Source organism: Fusarium keratoplasticum, chromosome 6, assembly GCF_025433545.1.
Source record: "Fusarium keratoplasticum isolate Fu6.1 chromosome 6, whole genome shotgun sequence".
In the NCBI taxonomy this organism is placed as follows: Eukaryota; Fungi; Ascomycota; class Sordariomycetes; order Hypocreales; family Nectriaceae; genus Fusarium; species Fusarium keratoplasticum.
The window spans coordinates 2296362-2322915 of record NC_070534.1 but is presented as its reverse complement, the minus strand read 5'-3'; the positions used below and the strand labels follow the sequence as shown (position 1 = coordinate 2322915).

Sequence of the window (26554 nt, the reverse complement as noted above, 5' to 3'; positions counted from 1 at the left end):
AGGCAGATGATCAAGACTACCGATACCCATACAAGTTTATATACACAGTTAATAAGAGTCTTGCAGAGTCAATCCTTTAAGTTCCCTCCTAGTATCACACCTTTCTACCTACCAACCCCTCCTTCATCCAGAAAACACCATCCACCACCATGACTCTGCCAGTTAAACACCTCGTCCCTCGTTGCGATCCGTGCTCTTTCCCAATCCCGCCCAAGGGTCCAACCTTGGTGCCAGTACCCAGTGAAATGGTGACACGATGGTGACACGATGAAATATTCTCCCTTGTTCGCCTTTCCCAGGTGAATGGGAGCAAGCTCAGGGCTCTGAATCCCATCCTCCAGGCCATACTATATAAAATACGTTTCCCATGAACAAACAAACACCAAAGAACATCGTAGCCATGACAACTCACCAGCCCGACCACATCCACGTCCTCGTCTACAAGTGCTTGGCCGCCTTTGACAGGCTCCTCGGCATGATGCGGCAGCAAGGCGCCATCGAGAGGTTCCCCGAGGAGTCTCAGATCCGAGTCAAGCGGTACGAGTTTTGCAGGTGGTCCGAGAGGTTTGGTGCAAATCTTGTTTGCTCGTCGACGATATCGCTCGACTACAAGTTTCGCAAACACGACTATCCAAGAGAGACGATACTATCGCAGCTAGGGCACTTACTCTCAGATATCGAAGGCCGTAAGCAGAGTTTGTTTGACACTACAATTTCTTGAGTTGACGTGTTCAGTTGAAAAGATGTACAAGGAAAAGAACACGCAGTCTGAGGCTAGACTATCCCTGACCAGGATCGCGGGTATAATAGAGGAGCTCAACCGGTTCCTAAACACACTCCCCAAAGAAGAATGGCTTGAGTCGCCTGAAGACCCAGTCGTATGGATAGGATGATACTGATTGGGCAAGGTCGATTAACCACAAAAGTCGAATTATATGCGTGATTGAGGCAAGGGCCGGTTCCAGTCTCCAGAACCGCAAATGGGGTGTATAAACGTGGGAATTAAGCTACGGAGGCATACCACTAGTCATCATGGCCCCAAGAGCTACAGTTGGTTCTGTTAATTGCTAATACCTGAGGAGCTTGGGCGCTCGGACTGTGTCAAAGTGATTGTCAAGCCATCAACAGATAAGAGTGAGCACAAACACCTACCTAGAGCGATGAGAACATTCTCGTGTCTAGAAGAAATAAACTTAACATCATAAGAATATCCTAAATTAGATGCGCTCCTAATGTTGACCCTGATGCCTTGGTTCTCCAGAGGCTCAACTTCGACACCTCCTCATCCCTTCGAGCTTCAGACCCTTAGAATGATGCAGCAGCCAGATGAAGCACGTTTAGTTCTTGAAGAACCCCTCTTTTGTTTGCTTTAGGCAGTGAATCATATTCCTTATTCCATGCAGAATTCTTGCGGTGAATAACCCGCTTCCATGGCGAGTAACCGTAACACGGTATCCCCCTTCCGCTCTCTATAAATTACACTCATAACCCGACCTAAACACCTTCTCTCCTCCACAACCGCATCAGAGGTCACCCTCTCCAACTCCACAACAATGGTCAGCGAACAGGTTGCAGGGCGAAAGAGCCTCGCCAGCACGGTCGAAGAAGTCACAATCACCTACAACATGATCGTCGCCCTGGCGCTCGATCGCGGCCACACAGACGGATGGCCCCGGATGTCACAGCTGAGAGCCTACCGGCAAGAGTTCCTCGACTGGGTCGAAGCTTCGGGTGCTGCCCTGGAGTCCTCACTCCCCGGTTCGCTGTCGTATCAGTATTACGATCGCCCTGATATATACAGCAAGTTCACGGAAGGTGCTACGGATCTATGCGAGATGCTCAAGCGCAGTGAGTAGCTCTCTCGCAGACACCGTGTTTCTGGCTAACCTTTGCACCTCAAGTTGTAGAACTCTACAGAGCAGGCGTTGGGAACCCGGATAGACTCAAGGAAACGCTGGCCTTGATGGATCAGTGTTCCAAGACTGTGACGACTCTCCGCGAGCTGACGGAGCGCGGCAAATCACCACCCTGGGAGGCATGAGAGAAGATGGGGGACAATATCACTGGCTATAACCATGATCCAAAGGGGCTTTCCCAGAAGCTCTTCACAAGAGCCTAGCAAGCAAGAGCCTAGCGGTTCTTGGAAGCGTTGGTGGATCGGAATTGTGAGGCAAGACAACCAAGCGCCTGCAGTATGATAAGGCCTGCTTCAAGTATAATATTCACCCTCGTTGAGCTCTCTTTTCGCTGTGACAGGCTGCTAACCCTAAGCATCATGTTCGCTGTTGGAGTTCAAGGTTAAAGGCCGTTCCAGACACTCGTCTGATCACAAAGTTGTAAGGAGACGCATCACCGCTCTTGGTCCGCTTCAAGCCCTGCTTACGTTGCAATAAGATGGAAAACCCATCTACGGCATCAAACAATTGTTACGCGTCTCGTTCGCAAAGATTCAGGGCATGATAGCGATATCTCCAGCGACAATTAATCCTCCAAAAGTTGTAGATATATAACCCCTACATTGCTCTGTTACCCTTCTTCCAATCTCCGTACTCCATCTACCAGCCAATTCAAGAGTCTTGATATTCTTCTACGACATTCCCGATCCCCTCGCCTAACTTACTCTACAGAAACATCTCACAGCTGCCCTCTTTAACACGACAGTCATGTCTACCCAGAACGCGGAACGCCTGGAAGGCATCCCTTTCGTCGTCAGTAAAGTCAGAAAGTCATTCTCCAAGCTCGTCCTCAAGACGGGTGGGATAGACTCCGAAGTCAAGAACTCGATCATCGACCAAGAATTGCGGTTCATCGCATGGATGACCGCCAACGATGCCCACCGCAATGCTGACTCCTCCCCCAGGTCTCTGGAGCACTGGCGCAGATCCCGTCCCCAGTCGTACGGCGTGCTGTCCTATTCACTTCTGAACGTCAGCAGACTTCTTGAGTGCAGTAAGTTCCAGCAACCAATGGCGATTCGTGACATTGCCTAGGCTAACCATTGTTCCTTAGTCGATCGACTTCTCGAAGAGCGTCTTGGCCCGCATCAGAAGGCTGTGTTGGATTTGTTTGCGAAACAGCTCAAGGACGTTTTGAAGACTCTCGAGGATGTTACTTCTGAGCGCTGAAGGTTTCAGTTGTTGTGCATCAGAAGGTAAAAGCAGTTTGGGAATTGTGAAGGTTTGCTACATAGGTCAGAGGACGATGTAGGTAACGAACTTGAACGAACACCATTTCATACTCCACTCCAAACTCTCGCGGCTGTGCCTTTCTCGTTTGTCCAAGGCTAAACTTCATGACCGCATCTGTAGTGATTGGTTTCGGCCACTTGTTCGGTACTCAGTGCGTATAATGCAGGAAGTTCAGCTGCTCCAAAGGAGCCATGAGGTTAATATAGACAATAACACTCGACGCAGCATTCGCCCATCACATACCGTAAGGTAGTGAGTTAATCACCGGCCAATCGTTCGCTCGTGAGGCCTCATCACTTTCACATTCGAGCACCTAGTCATTGACGTTATCCCAAACTCTGTGAATGTCGACTCAACACAAACAGTAAATCACCAGTTTACCGTCAATAGTAATGCCGTGAGAAGGAGACATGGAATGTATACATAAGGATAAGAAGTATCCACAGTACCCTCATCCATACAGCAGACATCAGACACAAGCTCTACAGCACAGCAAGCATCACATACCAGTCTCTTCAAGACAGCAAACATCACACATCAGCCTACACAACACAACAAAGAATACACATCAGCCACAATGTCCGACATGTTCACCCCCGATTATGACACCTACAAGGGCAAGTCCATTGTCGAGATGATCGATGTCCTCAACACGGCCTTCGACACTCTCCAGCAGAACTTCCCTGAGCCCAGTGCGTACTCTCAGGTCTTGAGGAGCGACGTCGACAACCTCTGTAAGATGTTCCGCCAGTGGGCAGACGATCCGGAGCTTGTTGTCAAAGCCGGAGTTTCTAAGGACATTGCGAATCAGATGAGGAAGCTTCTGTACGCGATCGGTACCCTCCTCGATGCCGGTAAGCTCTCCCACCCCCCAGGGTAAGAAGCTTTGGGAGAGACTTGTGCTAACGAGTAGTCTTCAGTCGACAATGTTCATACCCGTCGTTGTCTCGTTGACCTAAGTGTGGAGATGGCCGCAGACGGATATCTGAATGAGGTCGATTCTCATCTGCGTAGCCTTCAGGACAAGTCCGCGGCTGCCAAGAAGGAGATGGAGAAGAAGAAGAAGAAAGAGTCTAAGTGAGTCTTGCTCATGCAACGGGCTCGGTTAGCAAAGGTTGTACATTAGTTGCCAGCGAGATCAGTCAGTACTAGACGAAGCAAAAGAGCTTCCTTAAACCTAAATGTTCTAATCAATCTTAAATTGTTCATCTCTATCGTTGTCTACAATGACGAGTCCAAAAGAGGCCATCAGCCACAACAGCAAAAGATACAGTTACAATACATGACGCCATTAAAATCCAATACCATAACACACCGGGAGTACCGTGAAATGCCATAAGTCCACCTCTATGTATGCTTTGATCGGCCGGCATGCTTCCGGCGGATATCCCGGAAGACACGGAAGAGTGGACCGACAGGTCCGGATCCGCTGCCGATCGGCCCGGACGGTGTAGGGTAGTCCAGCACTCAACCAATTCAAGCATCGCGGTGGTAAAGAGATGATGTTGCATCGGCACTTGTGAAGGGCAGACTAAAAAGTCTAGACCGGCAAGTGCCTGACCGAACGGCCAGGGCCAAGAAACACGTCCGTGGGTAGACATCACGGCCTTACTTTGGCCATCGTTTAGCTAAAGTGAGATCAGGCTGACATGAGAGTGCTTTTGTGAATTAGCTCTCCTTTGTTTTCGGTCCTTCTTGATTGGCATTATTAACGGGGAGCAAGCCACCGGTGAGAGGTGTCAATGGTGGTTTATTAGCAGTTCAAGCGTCAAATGGTTGTCAATGAATGGGTCGAATTACCTCGAGTCGCGTCAGTCTGAACGATTCAGTCTTGGAAACAGCGGTATCCAATTTGTAATCCCCTGAATTCTGTGACTGATTCAGAAACCTCGCGCTATTCGCGATTCCATGTCCAGCCTGACTATCAATGACATTCCATGAGCAAACCCCGGGCGGGAACTAGGCACTGCCACACCGCTCATGAAGATCCGTTTGCCACCGACCCAGACTCTCCCCGTGGCTGCCCGTCAAGTGCTGCACCATTGTCGTTTAAATCTCTCACGAGGGGTTACTCATCTTGGCACCTCCGAGGAGACGTCGGAGTACCTCTTGGCATGCAACCAACGGACGCTGCGCGGGTTTAAAAGAGGAAGCTGTTGGTGATGGCCCATCTCCCCCGCAAAAAAAAGAGGCATTATGAAATGCGGGGGAGCTAACTTAGAGAGTGCATTGTCCTCGGTTATCAGAAAAGGGTCACGAGAAGCAGTCGCGCGGAGTCTCAACCCTTGACAAATACCGCAAGCTATACCTCTTCTTGCCCTTGGCTGAGCCCTTTTGGAATCTCGACGAGATTTCGGGTGCTACGTAGGTGATGCATCATGGGGTCGATGCTTGAATGAACCGGATGCCGGTCTAGTGGCCGACTAGGTTAGGTAAACAAGGGGCCTGTGATGGGGATGGTCAGGGTCTGCCATCAGCTCCAAAGGGAACTCGTCCATCCAATAGTGCGTAGAAGGTAGCGCTATCTCGTCAGCAGGGTCTACGAATCGCCTGATACTTACACCTTGTTGTTGATGTTGGTTCTGGGCTTGGTCAAGGGACGCCTCCAAAAGGTTCCTCTACATTGGGCGACACTACCACTCTGGCATGCATAGATACGCACGCTTTTGGTCATTGGAGTAAATAAAGAAATGGAAATCAGCTGAGATGACTCCAACTGCGCCTGAAACACACTGAGAGACAGCAGGTCAAAGAGCCGGGGAGCTTGCATCGGCCCGTGACAGCCATTTGTGTTAGTCGCATCGAGTCTGGCATATGCAGCAGTGCAGTGCCGGTTGAGTTTACCCAATCGCGGCGGTTCCGGGGGACGAAACTTTGAATCGGCCTCGAGCTACGGATACGCTGCTTATTGAAGACTGTGTGCAGCAGCAGCTTCATGAGGAGAGTACTGGCAGAGGTCAAGAATACGCACAGTTGCTCTTGAGATGACATCCCAGAATGATGCTCAATGCATTGGATGACCTGCGAATGAGTTGTCAACGACGTAATTGAGATGGATTTCCTCGGATGTTTGATAATGCAATACGGGTTGATCGCGAGAAGCAACGGTTGCAAAGGGTCCGAGCGATTGTGTTGTTATTATGCGCCTAATGGCTCACCATTTATAGATAGATCGCAAAGTAAAACAGTAGAAGCTCGCAACAAAGCGCACAATTCATCTTGGGCTTGCACTACCGCGATAATGGCGTTTACACAAAAGCTTGAATACGCTTCACAGCGCTCAGTAGAGCATCCATTCACAGAACCCACCTCACAGGGCTAGAGACAAACGTCAAACAAACCCCTCGATCGGGTCTGAGGGAAAGAGAGAAATGACCTCACAGGACGCTGATCCTTGACCTCACCCCTGTCTAGAGAACTACCGGGGTCCCCGGTCATGACGATCGAGCCGGCAGACCCACGCTCAATCACGGTCATGACCGAAGGGAGAAGGGATATTGAAACGCTCGAGATGAGGATGCTGGGAAAAGCTACACTAGAAGGACGGGCTGGCTTCTTCAGAGCTTCCATTGATGGACGGACGGGAAGCACTGACCTCTTTGACGATGGGCTCTCTCTTCTCCCCGGCAACGTAACGCAATCAATTAACCGCCCTTCCTTTCTTTTTGTCGCCACCAGATCGATGGCTTGCTGCAGGGGAGATGCCTCGAGCCTCAAGCAAGATGACCGCAATCCGCTGCCTGGACGACGTAAGCCGCGCTGTTGATATTCATTACTTGTTTACTTTTTTGAGACCCTGAACGAGGCGGCGGAGAATCCATTGATGCCTTGGCCAAAAGAGACAAGGAATTAGAGTTGGAGACGGTCCACGACGATCAGCGCTGAGTTGGCAGCGCCAATCTCCCAGGGATAAGAAGAAGTGGTTCACGGCGCAGATTCGAGCCTCCAGAAGGCAAGCTGGCCAGACGATATGATCATCACTAACGGATATTGGACCCAATCTCTATGGGTGATTCGAGCAGAAACCAAGTTCCTGACCTACACCAGTGCTTCACCATAGGGGGCCTTGGCTGCACGAGCCATGGTCTCATGGGGATATCCTTCCAACCGGGAAATTTGACACAAGAACTGATGACGGCGCGCTGAAACAAGGGCGCCTGCCTGGGCTTCCCTGATCGAGGGAAGAGACTGCCGGGCCGTCGTCGTTTATTTTTCTGTCATCCTGGTTGCGGAGGGTTGGAGGCTCAGATCAGTGCTGGGTTCTGTTTCCGGCGACGTGGGATCTTTATCGGATGACTGCACCCCGAATTTGTGTGAGGTTGGGATATCCCATACTCAGACGAGCGCTGCAAGAGATGGGGAATGTAGCAGGTAGAGAGGCGAGTTCTTCAGTTGAACGGTCCGATGAACAAGTTGAGACTCGGATCTGGCATTGAATTCATGCACCTCTAAGCTGGGAACGGCACCCAAGATCCGCTTAGCCTTGAACGAGGCGAGCGAGACAAGATACACTCAACTCTTGATTGAGAATAGTGCACCATTTACGCCGTCGGGATGTATGGATGAAGCTCGGCATTCATCCACGAAGCCGCAGAGGAAAAAAAAAAAGACGCTCAGCCTCAGGACGAGACCCTTCTATGCACTATAATCGCCACTCCACTCAAAAGATGCACTTGACTGGAACCCGTGATGATCCCAGCCCTCTTCTTCACAAGATGGCCCATCCTTGTCTACAGCGGGAATCCCCCGAGAGGGAAAGGAAATTCTTCACGAGGCTCACATAACTGCACGACACACACCGCTGCATCAGAGCGAGGCGGGCGAGAAAAAAAAAAAAAAACACAACGTGCAACACTGTACCTGTCGAGCATGGCCATTCCCGTCAGATGAGGCGTTCGGGAATAACCTTGGGGGGATTTTGTATGATTCCACACACACGCCGACCTTCCGTCATCCCCATCACCCTCCTTCGCCGTCCCCGGAGATGGATGGATCGGTCTGTTCCAGCTCATCCGGATCTTCCACATGGTCGGGGAGGCTCTTTGGTACTGTATTCCTTTGTCGTCTCGGGATCGGCACGGCCGCCAACCGGAAGACCCCTTGGCAACTACTGTAAACGCTCCCAAACCCTGTTTGAGAGGCATCTCTTTGGTTGTCTAGTTGTCCCCCTTTGGTTGCGGCGGCAGATGGAGGATGGGCCCAATTACGTAGCCCATCCCATTTTCCGGGTTTGGGGCTCCTCGTGGGGTCATTCGAGGCCCGACCCTTGTGCCGCGTCACCGAAAACGACAAAGATACCACTTGCTGCTGGCCGTTTGCTTTGTACAGTACAGACACCACAGTCAAGAAGCTTTTTTTTTTTTCTGGGGCTTATTCTGTGTTGGCTTCTGATGCCGAATGGAATTCCCTCGCACGGCTTAGTCGGAATAAAGGGTAAGATATTATGTACACCAGACTGCAAGAACGTGGAATGAATATCTAGCTCGTCAATTGTCTCTCTCCTCTCCTGCTTCCTTTTTCTTCTTCCCCAAATTCATATCCAGTTTCTGGAACATTACTACATCATCGGCTTGTTTGTTTGAGCGCCGCAAAAATCCTGTCTGGGAACACCTCTCGAGCATCCTCTCACCCTGATAGGTCAACCACCGGATTCTTCCCTGATCGCCCATCGTCTTACATTTGCGTTGTCTGCTCTCGTCTCGTATCCTTATTCTCCTCCTCTCCCCCCTCGTCCCATGGCCTACCTCATCTAGACTTTTGCTCCGAGCTTTTTGAAGAGGAAAAAAACCCCAAGGTCTCACACCCCAGTCCGTCGCCGTCGCCGGTCTCAGACTTCAGCCCAGCAGCCTCAGCGAACCGTGCTTAATTGGACACGCGAATCGCTCACCTGAGCTCCTTGTCTCTCAAATCTCTTTCTGCTGTCTGGACCGTCCAGATTATATTGGATTTTTGCAACTTTCTTTTCCTGAATCCCCGCCAGCCAATCCTCCGCCTCTACCGCCGTCGTTACGCGCCCTGAAGACGTGGAGCTTGGGTACCATTTCATCTAAGCTGAGTAGCATCAACCTCGAATAAATTCTCGAGGACGCGGGAGAGCATCCAAATCGACCAGGATCATCACCGCCAGTCAGCGGCAGAGGCCAGAGCTCCACTAGCCAGTCCAACGAAGCCGTTTTGGATTTTCCACATTATAGTAGCGGTACGTATAGTTCATTGTTCGGCTCTCTTCCTTTCAACACCAGCCAGAGCAGGTTTCGAGTTGTTTAATGGCCATTCCTCTGTTTGGATGGTGTCTTTCTTGCATGTCACACGCCCCCCGTTTCCTTGGTCATGCACTCCCACCGTTCAAGTGAATGAAAATGTTCATCAATCTCTTGCAAATCTCGCATACGGCACTGCACCTTGGCGATCTCTATGGCTTATGGCGGGAGAGACAAAAAATCAAGCCAAACATGTCACGTCGTCTCAGAATATCCCTTCCCGGCCTCATCATAACCGCCTCATGATGCAAAAGCTACTCTCCACCATCACCGCCACTCCCTCTTTCACTTTCACTCGCCCGTACAGACAAGCAACAAGCAAGCAGCATCACAACGTCTCCAACCCCTGTCCTCTTCCTAGTTCCATCCTCTGCCCTGCTCTCCACCCTTGTTTGCCCGCATCATCCCCACCCCGCCAACCGCCCGCCAACTCAAGGCGTGACCCCCCTGGCCCCCCGGCCTTGGTGTTGCTGCCCATCGCCTGGCCCTGCTTGGTGTTTGGCTTGTTCGGCGCCGGTTGTATGGATACCCTCACCTCTCAGCCCCAACTTTGGCATGCCAGCGCATAAGAAAAGCACCGTTGCTGTCCTGTGCTTTGATGCCCGCCGGCCCCATCCCATCACCGCTGCCACACTACATACACTCGCACTGCACTGACTTGCACGCACGCCGCACGCGCACACACCGTCTGCTTTTTTTGTGTCCAGTACGTGCGTGCGTGCCTGGGCCCCTCCCCCATCCCATCCCCATCCCAGCCCTTCCCTTCCCTTGGTCTGGCTGGTCTCTATCATGGCGTCCTCCTGTTGCTATTAGACCGAGGTCCCGCTCACACATTCAACCGTCTTGATTCTTGTTGTTTGTTATAAGCCACGCCTTGCCCTCCCTCACGCGCGATATTCACACAGACGCCCCAATCTTTTACTCTCTGGCTAGAAGCCATATACATACAAGTGTTTACCCACCCGCCTGCTGCTTGCTCTAGCATCCCAGTAAACTCTGTCACTTTAGACATTCTTGCCCTTGCTCTCTCATATCACTCAGCCTCTTCTTGCTTGCGTCACGTCCCAAGGCCTGCTCGCTGGCTGGGCACCATCATATCCTCTTGGCTTATTAGCCGTCGTCGTCACCCAAGCACAGCCATTGACAATGACAACAACAGCTCCCGAAACCCAGCGCCGCTCCAACTGGGTCACGTCCTACGATAACGTTTACTACCGCCCGCGCCTCAGCAAGAAACCTTCTTCGCTGTCGGTTGCACGCTTCCCGGCGCCGTTGATCGGTCCCCGGCGGTCTCGTCCCCAGGCCATCCACATTATTAGCTATCCCTCGGGCTACGTGCCTCGAGAGTTGCGACCAGAGAACCGGCCTGACACTCCCCCGCCGCCTCCAGCGCCTCGGCGTGCGCCGTCACTACAACCCGCGCCCAGCAACTCTTTCAACGACGCCGTCCAGGTTTGTCCTAGCGGCAGCAGTATCAACACAAAAAGGAGGAGGAGCTTTAAGCCTCGTGCAGCAGCGCGTCGCAGGGATAAGCTTTTGAGTTCGCTGTCTCTAGCAGGCCCCTCTGAAGCGATTGACTCTGCCTGTTCAAATTCTTGTGCCACTTCGGGTCGTATAAGAGCCGAGCCAGAATTTGCTGCTGATCGCACGACTCGGGAAAGCGCCGACGGGATCAGTGCTGTCACTGCCACTTCCACTGCCACTTCCACCGCAACTGCCAATACTGGACGCGCAATTGCCCAGTCTTGCCGGTCGGACCTGACTTGCCAGTCTGCTATTGGAGCAAGTCCCGCTGGGGCAGGTGCGACCAGGGCCGCTTCCACCACACCCACACAGTCCCCGCCAGCATATGACGACATCCACCCCGGCTCCCCGGCACATGATTTAATCTCTACCTCCACAATCACTTCAACACCCATCAACTCGACTGACTCAAATCCACACGGAACAATGACTGCCGCCCGTGTCTCTAATCCGTCATTGACGGGTTCGCACAACATGAATATGAACATGGCCGTCTCTAACCCCAACCGAAGCAGCTTCATGTCTGCACGATCTTCAAAATCTGCCATCACCTCTTGCGTCGCCGAGGTCCCGAAACCCGTCGCTTCCGGCAGTGGCGTGTCATGCTCAATTCTCCTCGCCGAACAAAACATTTTCCTCTCGGGCTTCGACCATGATGGCCACGGCCATCGCGACTCCCAAGGCGGCACCGCTCTGCTTCGAGGCAGACTTCAATTGCGCGTTACGAAGAACGTCAAGATCAAGGCCGTTCAGCTTAAGCTTCTCGGCCGCGCCCGCACAGAATGGCCCGAGGGCATCCCTCCACTAAAGCAGGATGTCTACGAGGAGGAGAGTCTGCGCACTCAGGTCCTCACATTTTTCAATGCCATGAATGACGGCTGGGAATCCGACTATGGCAACCAATGCACCTACAAACTCAAGAACGCATCGCCCAACGGCAGCTCGACGAATTTGGCCCGACCCAGCCCTTCGAGCTCGCTTTCGCCGCATCGCAATAACCTGACAGCCAAGGAGATGAAGCGCCTGTCGCTGCAGAGCGTTCAATCGCGAAGCTTTAACAAGGGCGACAGCCCCGTCGCCTCAGCCACTCAGGTCAAGGGCTACAAGGTCTTTTACCCTGGTGTTTACGACTACTCGTTTGAACTCCCCATCGATCACCACCAGCTGGAAACGACCAAGTTGCAGTATGGATCCGTCAAATGGGAACTTCAAGCCACAGTTGACCGAGCCGGCGCCTTTAAGCCTAACCTCCACGGCACCAAGGAGGTTTCGATTGTTCGAGTACCCGATCAACTCTCTCTCGAGATGTCAGAGCCCATCTCTATTAGCCGACAATGGGAAGATCAGCTTCACTACGATATTATCATTTCAGGCAAGAGCTTTCCGATTGGAAGCAAAATCCCCATCGCCTTCAAGCTCACGCCTCTGGCCAAGGTCCAGGTGCACAAGCTCAAGGTGTATGTAACGGAGTCGATTGAGTACTGGACTAGTGATAAGCGCGTCACTCGAAAGGACCCGGGCCGCAAGATTCTTCTCCTTGAGAAGTCTGCTGGCAAGCCCCTCGAGTCGTCTTACGCTTCCTCCGAGGTCCGAACGCTTCGTGGCGGCGAGCTCACTCCCGAGCAGAGACGACAGGCCCGCGAGGCTGCCGCCCGAAGACGAACACTGGATGCCGCTCGACGACAGACTACCGCTGCGCCACTCCCCGAACCCACGGCTAACCTCCTTGGTGATATCGATCTGGGACTGGAGACTTTCTGGGGTTCAACTGAGATCGAGGCCAACGTCCAGATCCCGACTTGCGAGATGATGGCAAAGAACAAGGAACTGCGACTTCACCCTGACTGCAGCTGGAAGAATGTCAATGTCTTCCACTGGATCAAGGTAAGATCTATAACTGACTCTTTTCTGAAATATCTGCTGACTGTTGTAGGTTGTGATGCGCATCAGCCGCCTCGATCCTGAAGATCCCACTGGCACAAAGCGCCGGCACTTTGAGATCAGCATTGACTCGCCCTTTACGGTGCTCAACTGCCGAGCTACCCATGCCAACACGAACCTCCCAGCTTACTCAGGGCCGAACTGCAATGGCGCGACGTATCAGTCCACTTGCGGGTGTCCCGACGCCTTCACCATGCCGACAGATGCTTCGCCTAACTCGTCTACGGGCACACTTCCCGGAGTCAACGCCAGCAGCGAAAACCTTCCTGCACCACCGCAGGCGGCTCACTTGGCCAATGCGGTTGGTGGTCAGCAAGAACCTCGGCCAATCCATCTCCTCCGAGTTCCAAGCTTCAACCCTCCCGCTTTCGAAGACGATGTTGCACCACCCCCCGCAGCCGAACTTGTCTCGGAGCACCCGGAGCCGACTATGACGCCTCCCCCTCAGTATGATGTTGTGGTTGGAACCCCTAGCGTCGATGGTCTGGCCGATTACTTCACCAGACTTGCTGATGCTGGTTATGACGGGCCCGACGAAGATTCTGAGTCGGACCCTGACGACTCGCCCCCACGGATCCTTGACCGCACCGGGCGCGTCAATGTTGCCAACCCCCGTACCCCCGGAGGTAGGAGGATGCCAAGCCGCAGCCTGGAGATTTCTAGGCCACCAATCAATCTCGATATGTCAGCTCTCCGCAACCGAGCTGGACGGGCAGTGTGAAGAGCGCTGGCCGCCTGCGTTTGGATATGATATGGAGAGCTGTGCGACGTGGCAAGAAGAGCACGCAGCCAGCCTGCGCGTGTACCACAACTACCACGCCATAACATAGACTGACGTTTACGTTGTCTACGATATTTACGTCTCTAATTCCTTTTTTTTCTTTGTCAAGTATTGTATCATCAAGCATATATGTTTGCTACATCAAGCATCGGTTGGGATGTGATGTATGGGTCAACTGGTTTGGCGGCGTTTACAAAAGACGGAAGGTTGGCAAGCAAGTCATTTACCAGAGATTCCACGGAGAGCATATACCTGAATGAATGATTGGAGGGGAATGGAATGGAACGGACAGGGTCATGATGCATTCAAGAGAGGCAACCCACGTATCGATACCACATCGTCTCCTATATTACACTATTATATACTGTCGTCCGATATGGACTTTTCAATGAGTTTCCGAGCCGTTTCTGTGATACTCTGAATGTCTCGAGTAACGAAGTCTTGAGTCCAGGTCAGCGCGTTTCAACGCCAGGTGATGCATGAACGAGGCCCGGGCAGGGGCAGGCAGCGTAATACAGAATGTATTAATATCCAATCTGTTCACGGGTCATTTACGCGGTGGGACGGGACGTGTGGACCAGCAGAGGCCAAGTGGGATTGTGGATAGCGGCAGGGATATATAGGGTCCAGGGGGATGCGGTGAGAACAAAACGGAAGATGGTCATGCTTTGGTAAGAAGAGGATTATTTTGAGAGGTTCTAGACTTGGGTCTTTGTCTGATGTTGAGGCGAGCGAGTTGACTCAGACATTTCGATAACGAGTTATGAAGGGTTTTCATAAATCTGCGGTTGCAGACGTAGGGCTGAGGTGGCATGGATAAATGATGTCACTGTAATTGGCCAAGAGTTCTTGGGGTATGGAGTTAGTGTCGGGCGTAAAGAGCCTCATTCCATTCAACTTGACAACTTCGATTACTCTCCAACTATCGATGAGTTTCCGTTAATTCAAGCATCAACCCTGCCAAGAACTTTCTTATATCTAATCTGATCAATCAGCGCTATAATTTTCAACATAAGCTGTCGCCGTCGTTGAGTTACCGAGGCATTGCCGAAAGATCCGGGGAAAGCATACGCGTCGATATCATGGTTGTAACCGGCGAGGCGAACAAGAAGACGCCGCCCGTGAGACAGAGGAAGGCTCACCGCAAGTCTCGTCTAGGGTGTAGCAACTGTAAGCTACGTAGCGTCAAGGTATTGATCTCACTTTGACAAACCCATGCACTGATTACTGAAAATCCTTCCAGTGTGACGAGTCAAAGCCTTCTTGCAAACGATGCGTATCTTCAGGCTTCATCTGCTCCTTCACCCAGACATCACCCTCAGCCAGTCTTCATCTAGCCCACTGCAGCGCTGGCCCTGTATTTTCAGTAACTGCTGACCCGGCTGCGGATCGGATCCTCAAGGCTCCTCTGCCTGGGCTCAGGGTCCCGATTGCGCAGCCGACAAGGGGCGCCGTGGGCGAGATTGTCCTTGGAGAGGCTGAGATGGCGGCGTTGGAGAGGTTTAGGTTGAGGACTGTGTTTACGATTGGGACGGAGAAGACGAGGCATCTTTATTCAGAGAGGGCGGTTAAGCTGGCGTCCAAGGTAAGATTGGTCTATATGAAGAGAGTTTCAATGACTGACCTGAGCAGCACCCGTTCCTTATTCATGCCTTTATCGCTTTTGCCCTCCTTCATGATAGTCACATCACCCCCAAGCAACCCCCTTCACACCGCACAGCCTTGGCCTTCCACTGGTACCAAGCCACGGTGCTCTTTCAGCAGCGTCTCCTGGCAGCCCACTCGACCCCCGACCTCTCACTGCTACCCAGCTCAGAACGGGACGCAATATGGACGTCTTCCGTTCTTCTCGGCGCCTCAGCGCTCGCCCTAGTCGATGCCCAGGACGTTGAGGGTGTCTGGCCACTCAAAGTTCCCGACATCCTGGACCTCGACTGGTTAAAAATGAGTGAAGGCAAAAAGGTTGCGTGGGCGCTTGCTGACCCGACCAGAGCTGAGAGCATATTCCATGAACTCCTCCTCCATAAGGATCAAATGCCCAACGGCGCAAAGCCAATTCCCCCTGATGCTCTCCCTCCCACATTCTTCACCACGTTCAACCTCTCCCCATCTTCCTCCCCGGTATCCAACCCATACCACGTTGCCGCTTCACTTCTCGCACAGCTCCTCCCACAAAAGATCAACGAAAACTCCGTGGTCCAATTCCTAGCCTTCCTAACCCAGCTAGACCCGCGGTACAAGCAGCTCCTGGAGGACAAGGACCCGAGGGCCATAGTTCTGCTTGCGTGGTGGTACGCCAAGGCGGCGGCGCACAGCTCGTGGTACATGCAGAGGAGGTCGTTGGTTGAAGGGCAGGCCATTTGCATCTACCTAGAGCGGTATTGTATGGACGTCCCAGGTATTTCGGAGCTTGTGCAGTTTCCTAAGAGAGTGTTTGGCTTTTGCTGCAAGAATGGAGGAATCATGAATTTAGGGGACGTAAGAACATTGAGAGAGGGCGGGCGGTCAAGCATGTGGATGAAGGCGTAATAGGAATTATCAAACATGTAACGAACTAATACAGTAAAGAGAGACAAGCCTTGCAACATTTCCATGGAATACAAATGCAAACCCGAGACAATAACCCTGAACCCAAAACGCCCCCTTATCCGTCTTTCATATCATCGTCATAGCCATGGCCCAACATCACTTCTTCCAAAGTCTCCTACAGACAACCCATCATTAGGCGCCGACGCTGACTTCAGCACTGACTGGCTCACTCTTCTTCTCCTCATCGTTCTTATTCGACATTAACGGATGCTCAGGGTCGTATCCGACCGACTTCACAATGCCCAAGCCCTTGGTACGGCCTTCACGGAACAAAAGTCGGTCGCCTGGTGCGAGGTACTCTGGACGTTGAACGAAGCGAAATGCGACGGTTGCGCGGTCGCCAGTTCGAATGAGCTCGCGGTCAATGTCGATGATAGCGCACGTCTGGGAGACAGGGCCGACGTGAAGCATGGCCTGATACTTGGTCTTGATGGTTGTCGCGTGAGAGAGAATGAGCACTAACAATGTTAGAGGTTATAACACAGCGGAACAATTCAGATACTCACCCTCTGCAATGAATTCTCGGTGCACCTTGGGCGTAGGCTGACCCTCAATCTTGGGGAGCACAACCATTCCCTTCCTCACATCCTTGCGCTTGACCTTCTTGAGGGCGAAAGAGGCAGACTGGCCTGCCGATGCAGCAGGGACCCTTATCCTCTTACGCTCGATAGAACGGATAGCAGTTGGCGTGAACTGCCCCAACGAGTCGGGTCCAATGAGAACATTGTCTCCCTCGTGAATCACCCCAGACTTTATAATACCCGACACCACTGTACCAGTGAAAGGCACTGAGAACGTGTCATTGACATGGAACTCAAACGGCGCCTCCGAGTTATATCGTCCGTGGTGAGGCAGTATGTTCAGGAAGGTCCTGACAAGGTCGAGATTCTCTCCTGTCACGTTGGACACGAGGAACACGGGGCATATCCGTTGGCTCACGAACTGAGTTGCCGTGTTTATGCACTCCTCGCGAGTCTTGATGAAAGTTGGAATCTTGCGCGCTCCAGGACTCTTCATGATCTTGGTGATCTGGGTTATTGTCTGCTCGAGAATGTTGGGCGGGCAAATGTCGATCTTGGTGACAACCACCATGACAGGGACATTCAGAGCCAGAGCAATTCCCAGATGTTCTTTGCTCATTCCGATGAGGCCATTATTGGCTGCAACCATAAGCAGACAATAATTAGGGCTGCTCGAGAGCAGTCCGAAAACCGTAGTTCGGAGATACCTCTCGTGGCCCGCCAAATCGGTGAAAGTGATAACTTTGGCGCTTCGCTTCCCGATCTCTTCCCACGAGAGCTTTCCTGTAGATTATTGTTAGGAGAGCTGCCATCGTAGATGCGTCGACCATCCAATACTCACGTCCAGGGATATCAGAGGTGACAACTTGTCCCACAGTATCGAAGCCCATGATTTCCATCCCCACTGAGCTGGTTCGACCCGTCTCAATCTCGTGCTTGTGTCGGAACAGATTCACTCGAGCCTTTCCTCGACCGTCATCAAGGTCTCCCTTAACCAACACGCCAAGCATGGAGCTCTTGCCCGCGTCGACTGCAATGTGTTAATACTGGATAGTCCCTGGCAAGCCGCCCGAGCATCTTACCATTGCCCACCACTGCTATCCGCGTCTCAATTACGTCCTCTATTGTCGCCGGTACTTGTCGAACGAGGACCTTGCCACTGCAGCTCTTGTCTTTTATGGGTTTGTCGCCGGTACTGGGGACCTCCTTTTCACCACCAACATTCTTGGTCAGGAGCAAGTCGCAGTCGGCACGGACGCGCTTCGCGGCTGCTTGGAGTGTCTCAAGCGCTTGATTCCATTCGTCGAGGGTCAGATCCATCGAGTCGCCATTGTTCTCGTACCCAATTTCGAACACACACTCCCCAAAGCCCTCTTCTAACCGATCGGCGACTAGGTCTTCCAACTGCTTCAGAGACTCCTCGTTCGATCCAAGCAGGATATCCTTCAGGGGGACTCGAGGGGCAGAGTCGGCGAGGTCGAGATTATCAAACAGCTCGTCGAGCTCCTCGTGGTGCTCATTTCCGTCGGTGGCCACGCCAGCTGGCCCAGTAGCGGTTCTAGCGGTCGGGTACCGGAGATTCTGCTGTTGCTCAACATACTCGGCAAAGTCGCTCAGCGCCTGATTAATCAATAAGCATTTATCATTTCAAGCATGTAGAGGCCAGAGCGAACCGATTCGCCTTTGCGCTTCTCGTGCGCCAACGGTTTGGTTGACATGATAACGATGAGGTCATGCGATTCGTAACATCACAGGGCGAAAGGTATTCGGGTGATCATTGATTGAGCTGGAACAAGGAACTTCTTGTGGTCCAGGCCGGACGGAGTATAAGTAGTCAGAAATATGGTTTGATAATGCTGCGCCTCTTCTCGCCGTCTGACTGATGAGATCCCGTGCTGGGAAGAGTCATAGATGAAGTTGAGTTGAAGTGTAGGTGCGTGCGCGGGGAGTTACTCACAGAGCTAAGTAAGTTAAGTGGCCGGGGTCCCCACGCCTCCCGTGGTTGCCTTATCGATAAGGAGCTCTGCTCTGCTTAGCGCACAGACCCTCTGACGAAAGGTTGAGGTGGCTTTAGTGTCTCAAGCCTCATTCAAGTATCGGGGTCATTATGAGATGGGTAGGTGCATGCATATCCTCCCACAAAGGCTCCTAGAAGTCAGGAGTTGGACGAGATGGACAGTAGTCACCATTCACAAGGGAATTTATAGCCAAGGACATCAGTCATTGCTGTTCATGATTTCTTTTTGTACTCTCAAGCTCAACCCGACTGTCAAGTTGAACAGAATGAACTATCCAGAGACAATACTTCTGTGTCTGGCTCTCTCGCCTCCAGGCATAGATAGGAGCGCCGTCTGAAGGGGTTTCAGCATATTTTCTCCCCCCTGTGTCCTGATTTGAACAGCTTGCTCTCGGGCAGCCACGTTCCTGGCTCATGACTTTGGCCGTAGCATGGCGCAGCCTGGTGGCTGCAACACATCTTCAAGAGCTGTGTTTGCGTAATGAGAGGTCTGCGAGGCACAATTACATCTCTTTATGTCTCCGTCTAGAAAGGAACCCCTGGTGAAATGAGGACCACACTATCACCTAATCCACAGTCAGCATGCCATGGGCCATCGAGACCAAACTGCACTCACCTCTCACAAAGAGCATTTCAGATTTCCGGCTAATGGTCTGAATCATTCGTCAGTACTAGCCTGCGCTGTAACAGGTTTAAAGTTGGGCATACCTTGACCTCGTCGTCCTCATCATCCTCGTCGACTGTGTAGATTGTCTCCTCAACCTCTCCCAGCACCAGGTTGCAGTGACTATCGTAAGCCTAACTTACACATTAGAGCTTGTACTTTCAGTCAAGTGTCGTATGTACTCACATGCAGCTTTCCCTTGAGTTCTCGGTCTCCTCGAAGCTTCACAAAGACGACCTCGTTGAGCAGGAGCCTGACGAGGTCGAGGGGCTCCGACACATGGTGGGATTCTTCACCGACGTCGGCCATGATTGTTATCGGGTATTGTCGTCTGAGTCTCGTTTGATGAGTTGATGTGGTTTCGGAGAGACAAATCGTCCAGGGTTGACAGTTGGAGAAGCGCTTGGTCGATAGACAGGGCTATGAGCACCACCAAATCCAGCGGGAAAACACGACTGTGGAACTGGCTTGGTGGGAAAATCTTCGGGTCAACTGCTTGCATTATGCTTCAAACGGGGTAATATGCATGATGCAAATATCCGGTGTCTCAGCATTTACTTATCCATCACGGCACCGGTCTGAACCTTCTCAATTGGGTTACACGGCAGCCAAATCGAAAACACCCCCTCACGAGGAGATGGTAATGTCGCATCCGATCCCTTCCTGTCGAGTGCGCCTCTTTTTCTCTTCTTTCTCACACCAGTTTCCAACGCTCATGAAGCCAATTCGAGTGCCATGCTCTGGAGACATTCCCTCCGACGAGGGCCTCGTCTCGATCGCCTCTCACAAACTCCACTCACTACGCTACGGATTCATGACCCACCGGCAAGGTCCCTAGAGCCCGCACGACCCGCTGTAGTGGGCCGACGATGGCTAGCAACACATTCGACTTCGACCTCGGCCTCGATGTTTACAGGGAAAGTGGGCAATTGGCTGTCTGACGAGACTGGTGTCGATAATCCGTCGTCTTTGGATCATCTCCTGAGGTCTATACAATGCTGCGATCATATTCGCATCCTCCCCAACTTTTATGAATGGGTCGACAGTCTGGTAGATGCAGATGCCAACGTTGCTACCGCCGCTCTTCAGGAGCTAGCTGAGCTTCCTGTCGCGACCTTTTCGGAGATTCTACGATGGATAGATCCTGTCGCGAACAACAGCAAGCACGATGTTGCCCATGGCCTCAATATCTCTCTCGGCCATACTCAATTCACCAATCTTGGCAAACTTGTCAACGACTTTGGCGTACGAGACCATCATCGCGCTCTTCTCGATGCTGTGACCATCTTGTTCGATGCCTGTCAGGAAACAGGGCGAAATCTTCTCGTCACCGACTATGAAGTATTCATCCGCTGCGCCGGTGCTGCTGCGGATCCTGTAGCCGCAGCCGATTTCTTTGGTGCCATCGCAAAGAGCGGCCTGGAGAGGAAGCGCACCACGGCAACCTGGAATGAGTTTGTGAAGGCTCGCTTCATGATCGATCCCCTTTACTACCAATTCGATCGCTCAAGAGTTGCTGTTCTCGCCCGCCGGATGTTCAAAGAACGAAAAAGACGTTACCTTCCCCCAGGTAGTATGAAGAGGATGGAGAGGTTAAGGTACAGCTTGAACGCTCATCGTGCGCTACCTTTCAATCGCCTCCCGCGTCGAGTTTCCCAGGACACCCGAGCGTTGCATGGTAAAAAGCAGAGCTTCCATGGTTATCGAAGGCACTGGCTGCGCTCAAAGGAGTACGGCACCCTCGTCGACGAGGAACTCCTGTGCACAAGCATGATAGCGTTTGCAAGGGGCGGCAATCTTGCAAATCTCAGGGGAGTTGTCACTTTGAGAGGCTTCCGTCTCAAATTCACCGAGAATGAAGGCATCACGGTCGCAAGGGGAGGGAAGAATTTTCGCGAAGGCAACCCGCGAGAGCCCACCGAGAGGATCCTCAGCGCCATTGTCGAGTCGTTCGGTTGCATGTCCCGCATCACCACGGCGAAGGAGCTTCTCATTCACTTCTCCAAGTGGCACAATATCAGGATCCCTCACGAAACGTGGTCCAGTCTGCTTAACTGGGCATATGTCTGCGCCTCAAAGCCGTTCCAACCCCAACGAAAACTGATGGGCGACTATGCGGCCAACGTCGTGAAACCCTTCGACATTCAGAGAATCTGGGAAACCATGACCTCTGCTCCATACAATGTCGAGCCTACCTTTGAAGACTACAGCGTCTACATCAAGACGCTCATCATTCAACGTAAATTTCGACCTGCACTTGATCTCATGCGAGGTTACGCTATCCCTTACTACCGCCACCTTGAGCAGCAGCACGAGAGCATTGTTTTCGATGAAGTCCTCCAGGAATTCTCACGGCCTAGTCACCGACGCATTCAAATAGAGACTCAGAAGGAGCACGTCTGGTACCACATTGCCACCTGGCTCAACAATCTCCTCAGCAGCGCCTCGGCGTGCAAGTGGCAGCGCAACGGGCACTTCATGCAGGTCGTCGTCCCAGAAATCGTCGAGGAATTCAGCGAATTCTTCCACGATCAGGTGCGCTACCGCACTGCGCAGGGCCACGTGTGTATCAAGCGAGACATGTCGGTCCCCCGGTTCACCTGGTCCCGCAAGGCGCGAAAGTCGCTACCCCAAGATAGGGGTGGTCCGGAGGTGAAAGCCATGGCGAAACAGGGCAAGTTGAACCTAGACGATCCGAATTTTAAGTGGCCACGGGTCCCGACGATGAAGGTGGTTGAGTGGAAGCGCACACCGGTAGCCAGAGTCCGGGCCATGGGACCGGCGCCTGAGTCAACCGATGTGAATGCCAGGGGGTGGTGGGATAAGCTAGAGAGGGAGCTTATGACGTAGACAACTAGAGGTTTGTCCTTGATACAGCATCTAGAGACAGTCGTCATTTGGTTACACTTTGCATCACACAAGACTCGTTCATAGCTAGCCAGCGGTTCAAATTTGTGTAAATATTGATTCTTTACCAAATTCAGTACAAGACAAGATTCATCAAGTTTAAATACACAAGGCCAACTTCCAAATTCATCAGGCTCACAGCTGGTCCCCATCATATCAAACACAAATTCCAGCCTCCAGGTTCATCTCATCTCGGGTATCTATCTCTCGCCATGTTCATACTTCATACATAGCCACCAGCAATCTCGCTGGCTAGATCGTCTCGGTCGTGATATACCGTACATGAAACAAATCCTATACAAACACGCATAAAAGACAAAAGCCTTCCCAATTTTCCTTCCCTGTTCCGTGTTCTGTATTCCATATCCAGTTTCCCTTGGTACATTTTCCCACCGATGAAATACATGACAGATTGCTTCGTAAAGAAGTCAAAACAAAGGAAAGAAAAGGGTCTACAAGCGATGGTTGTTTACAACGGAGCCAGTCCGTCGTAGGGCAATCAAGATGCTGCTTCAGCGAGAACGCTCAACAGACTCACTGCCGCACCGCCGATGCCCACAGCGCCGAGGGCTTCTCCCCACTTCTTCCTCCCCTGGGGCCGCTCATCTCTCCTTGAGCTCTTCCTGTCTCTCTCCCGGTGGTACCTCCTCCCGTTACTGTCGTAGTAATCGCCGTGTCTATCACTGCGGGAGTATCGATCTCCAGCATCGGAGTGTCTCCTCGAACGTCGTGATGATCGAGATGGGCTGTGACGTCGTCGCTCTCGGCGGTGGTCACGCTCGCGGTCTCGTTCGTCCCTGAGGGAACGTGGGCTGCGACCGTCTACCTCGTGCGGCTCAGGATCAAAGCGCACATGGTTTTCGTTCTTGTTCTTGAGGATTGGCTTGGGGAGGGTTGTGCTCGACGGAGACGTCTTGCTCCTGCTAGGAGGGTTCACGATGAAGGGGTAGCTCTTTGTACCCTTGTCAGACGCTCTATCGTCGTCATCGTCCGAAATGTCACTTTCATCAAAGAGATCGCTGTCGCTATCATCGTCTTCGCGGCTGCTCTTTGAGTCTCTGCGGTCTTGGTGGTGGTCGTGCCTGTGACGCCGGGGGTCGCGCATAGCACGGCTGGCACGACATCGAGCACTCTCTCGGGCAAATTCGGCAATCTTTTCGCGAGGGAGGCGACCAAGGATAGCAACGTATTCGGGGCGAGCTTCATATCGCACACCCGCCCGTTCCAAGACTTCGGGGCTAACAAGAGTCCTCCTAATCTTGGTCCACTGGGCACCAGGGGGGATTTCATTGCCCCAACGGTCAGGGGCCAGACGAGGAGCGCTGCTCCTTGGGCTACTACCATAGGTTGGGCCTCCGTTCATGTGAGGGGGCATAGGGGGCATAGATCGTGGAGATGTCCCAAAGTGGTATGAAATTGGTGAGCTAGACAGCTCAGGAACATCTGGCAGAGAGCCAGCGCTGTTGGATGGCAGATATCTCTGCCCCTGCCCAGGAGACAAGCTGTACTGCTGGCCAGGCTGAACATTCAGACTGGCCATGCGAGAGTTGAGGCTATCCATGCTGATGATGTCCTGAGTCGAGACGAGGGCCGTAGAAAAGTCGGACTCGTTGTCGTCAGAATCCTTGGGAGATGATGAGATATGGTCTCTGGTAGTGTCGCTATTCGATCTACGTCGTCCACTAACAATGACAGGCGGATAATCGACGTAGCTGTTGCCGTCCAGTTCCTTGGGAGAGCTCGGTTGATACTTGGCCTCCTGCTCTAGAAGACCTCTGACGGTGGGACAGTTACCGCCGTACTGGTTCTGGACAGACTCGAGCTCTCGGATGTAGGCTCGAAGGACGTCCTAACGTGGCATTAGTGACCTACACTCAAGGTGACCCAGCAGATGAACACTGACCTTGTGTTTTCGTAGCACTTGGGGAGAGAACCCCTCCTTCTCGAGCTCTTCTTTGAACTCGCGCCACAAATCGTCGTCGTCTTCAGTGAAGCTATTTTCACTGCGGTTCCGAAACAGCTTGTTTGCAATCTCGTCAATCTTGTCCTTAATACCCTCGAAACCCTCCTGGCTTCCGTCAACAACCCTGGCCGGCCTGTTCTCAGCGTGCAGCTGTACAGCGTCAAGGAACATTTCCACCCTTGTCTTGTCGCCGACGAGTTTTGACTTCATAATAGCAAGTCTATCGTCTCTCAGACGCTCCTCCTCGGGCATAGCAGCTCGTCCATCGCCATACTTGTCGAGCAGGCTCTCGAGTTGAGCGAGGGTAAAGTCGCAGTCCTCTACTAGAGGAGAGAGCTGGCGCGCGTAGAGAGAAGACGATGATGCATGAGGGTTGTTGAGGAGGGAGTCCTGGTCACCAGCTTCGGTGCGCAGGTGCCGCAGGGCCAGGTGGAGGTTGCGGACGGCGTTAGCGACGTCGCTGAAGGGCAGACCGGATTGCTTGGCGCGTAGGTAGAGGGAGCGAGCGATGGCATCGACAGTGTCGATGTGCTGGACGGTTGAGCCGCCGCTCATGGCTGGTAATTTGGCTGCTCAGATGAGCTCGATCGCTGAGAGCGGAGCTGTCTAAAAGAGTATGAGAGGATGAAGCTATGTAGTTGAAGCAGTCAATATGGTATTGCCCAAGATTGGTTGTCTATCCAAGATTGGCGGAAGCAATGTGGTGTTTTTAAGAGTGAGGTAATCTTGATGTAAGTAGCTGAAGAGCAGGTAGGTATTAGTGGTCGAATCCTGGAGGAGCGGATGTTTCTCTGGGAGGTTGGGATCTATGAACTGGGATGCCAAGGGGGTAGATATCCCAGGATGATAGCTGTTGAGTCGGGCAGTGAGGAATGGGGTCGGGCGGGAAGAAGGGTCAAAGAAGGCACTCATCAGGCTCTTGAAGAGGGGTGGTGGTGGGGAGTCGCAGAAGACGTAGGTAGGGGCGGTACGTACTGGACCGTAGGCACGAGGGAGAGGCGTAGGAGCAATAGGGATCTATCACTTGATTTGTGGGTGTGCAGGCGTGTCTCTGGTGGTTGGTGGGAGATGATTTGTCGCGGTGGTGGTCATGAAGGAGGGTGGGCGTGCCATGGATGGATGGATCAAAGGGATATCGGAATAACATCAACTCGGTCCCGTCTCGTCCCGTCTCGTCGGTTTGTCGCTCGGCGCAGGTACTCGAGATGATCTCACTCAATGACTCGAATTGCGTCGCTTCACCCGGTAATACCACGTCTCGACGGTGCAAAATCCAGGTGTCCGTCCGTTCGTGTTGATCCAGTCCAAGACACGACCCTGGTCGAGGTACTATATCCGGGGGGAAGGTACAGAGACAGTACCTACCGTCTTGGAGGGCCGGTGACGTAGGTAGCCGCCCCGTCTACCTACCTAATAAACAGCCTTACATCATGGCTTCTACAAGGCTGACCTCGTTCTGAAACCGAGACAATTTAGCAAGAAAGCCACAGTGAACCCAGCCTCTGCTAATCTAACAGCCATCTTGTCTCCTACATCGGCGTGATCCCTCTTTCCTCTTTGCCGCGATCGGTTCTGTAGAAGAGAACCGTTTCTCTTTCTTCTCTCTGTCTGTCACTGTGGACGTGCTGCGCCACCCGCTCGGCAACGGGGCGCTGGCGTGGGGCATCTTAGCACGCTAAGCTAGCGGTCGTGCTAGGGGAGACCCAGGAGTTCTTGGTTGTCGGGTCCAGGACCCAGGACCAAACAACAAGACCAGATGACGATCACTGGAAGCAAGACTCAGGATTTTCTGTCCTCTGGTCCAGGGCCACGGTCTCTCTCCCTGCTGGTCTGGTTTCTATCCGGACACAAGGGCCGAAGATAGAGCATACCTGAAGATGATCAACGGTTTCATCTCGCGCGGCTCCTGTCCATCATTTCATCACCAATTGCTGGCACCAACGTCACAGCCAGCCAGGGCAATGGCTGGATCAAAGGGACCAGGCTGTGTGTTCTGCTACTCTTGGCTTCGTCGGTAGAGTCTGACTCCGGCTGTCAGACACCAATTTGTCATCCACATCTTCTAGAAAACTGGTTCGCCATCTTCGGGCCCCCCATAAACTTTGCCTCTCTACTGTCCTCGTGAGAGTAACGTTTCTCCACCAACAAACAACCAAGGCCCGATCCGCCATCTGCAGGGAATTTCGTGTTTGCTGGCTC

The 26554-nt window shown here is 52.5% G+C and overlaps 10 protein-coding genes across 10 annotated transcripts; 7 read left to right on the top strand and 3 right to left on the bottom strand.

The window, feature by feature from the left end:
• Positions 1–400: 400 nt before the first annotated feature.
• NCS57_00870600 (uncharacterized protein) lies at positions 401–893 on the top strand (the record flags this gene model as incomplete). Its single annotated transcript, XM_053058515.1, has 2 exons — positions 401–686; positions 736–893. 2 exons carry the CDS (start codon positions 401–403, stop codon positions 891–893), a joined length of 444 nt encoding a protein of 147 aa, XP_052912346.1.
• A 660-nt stretch (positions 894–1553) lies between these two features.
• Positions 1554–2041, top strand: NCS57_00870500 (uncharacterized protein; the record flags this gene model as incomplete). Its single annotated transcript, XM_053058514.1, has 2 exons — positions 1554–1848; positions 1902–2041. 2 exons carry the CDS (start codon positions 1554–1556, stop codon positions 2039–2041), a joined length of 435 nt encoding a protein of 144 aa, XP_052912345.1.
• A 622-nt stretch (positions 2042–2663) lies between these two features.
• Positions 2664–3125, top strand: NCS57_00870400 (uncharacterized protein; the record flags this gene model as incomplete). Its single annotated transcript, XM_053058513.1, has 2 exons — positions 2664–2949; positions 3010–3125. The coding sequence occupies 2 exons, from the start codon at positions 2664–2666 to the stop codon at positions 3123–3125; spliced, it is 402 nt and encodes a 133-aa protein (XP_052912344.1).
• Positions 3126–3765: 640 nt separating this feature from the next.
• Positions 3766–4269, top strand: NCS57_00870300 (uncharacterized protein; the record flags this gene model as incomplete). The annotated part of the gene is made up of 2 exons (XM_053058512.1): positions 3766–4042; positions 4109–4269. The coding sequence occupies 2 exons, from the start codon at positions 3766–3768 to the stop codon at positions 4267–4269; spliced, it is 438 nt and encodes a 145-aa protein (XP_052912343.1).
• Positions 4270–10594: 6325 nt separating this feature from the next.
• On the top strand, positions 10595–13634 carry NCS57_00870200 (Arrestin-C domain-containing protein; the record flags this gene model as incomplete). Its single annotated transcript, XM_053058511.1, has 2 exons — positions 10595–12856; positions 12906–13634. The coding sequence occupies 2 exons, from the start codon at positions 10595–10597 to the stop codon at positions 13632–13634; spliced, it is 2991 nt and encodes a 996-aa protein (XP_052912342.1).
• A 1121-nt stretch (positions 13635–14755) lies between these two features.
• NCS57_00870100 (Zn(2)-C6 fungal-type domain-containing protein) lies at positions 14756–16223 on the top strand (the record flags this gene model as incomplete). Its single annotated transcript, XM_053058510.1, has 3 exons — positions 14756–14884; positions 14938–15279; positions 15327–16223. The coding sequence occupies exons 1-3, from the start codon at positions 14777–14779 to the stop codon at positions 16221–16223; spliced, it is 1347 nt and encodes a 448-aa protein (XP_052912341.1). The 5' UTR covers positions 14756–14776.
• A 192-nt stretch (positions 16224–16415) lies between these two features.
• On the bottom strand, positions 16416–18522 carry NCS57_00870000 (Tr-type G domain-containing protein; the record flags this gene model as incomplete). Its single annotated transcript, XM_053058509.1, has 5 exons — positions 16416–16741; positions 16790–17587; positions 17646–17834; positions 17887–18424; positions 18478–18522. The coding sequence occupies 5 exons, from the start codon at positions 18520–18522 to the stop codon at positions 16416–16418; spliced, it is 1896 nt and encodes a 631-aa protein (XP_052912340.1).
• Positions 18523–19346: 824 nt separating this feature from the next.
• Positions 19347–19863, bottom strand: NCS57_00869900 (U6 snRNA-associated Sm-like protein LSm3; the record flags this gene model as incomplete). The annotated part of the gene is made up of 4 exons (XM_053058508.1): positions 19672–19863; positions 19530–19619; positions 19438–19474; positions 19347–19387 (listed from the first exon to the last, which is right to left on the bottom strand). The coding sequence occupies exons 1-4, from the start codon at positions 19792–19794 to the stop codon at positions 19347–19349; spliced, it is 291 nt and encodes a 96-aa protein (XP_052912339.1). The 5' UTR covers positions 19795–19863.
• A 252-nt stretch (positions 19864–20115) lies between these two features.
• On the top strand, positions 20116–22335 carry NCS57_00869800 (uncharacterized protein; the record flags this gene model as incomplete). The annotated part of the gene is made up of 1 exon (XM_053058507.1): positions 20116–22335. The coding sequence occupies exon 1, from the start codon at positions 20221–20223 to the stop codon at positions 22333–22335; it is 2115 nt and encodes a 704-aa protein (XP_052912338.1). The 5' UTR covers positions 20116–20220.
• Positions 22336–22891: 556 nt separating this feature from the next.
• NCS57_00869700 (uncharacterized protein) lies at positions 22892–24910 on the bottom strand (the record flags this gene model as incomplete). Its single annotated transcript, XM_053058506.1, has 2 exons — positions 22892–24241; positions 24296–24910. 2 exons carry the CDS (start codon positions 24908–24910, stop codon positions 22892–22894), a joined length of 1965 nt encoding a protein of 654 aa, XP_052912337.1.
• Between the last annotated feature and the right edge of the window lie 1644 nt (positions 24911–26554).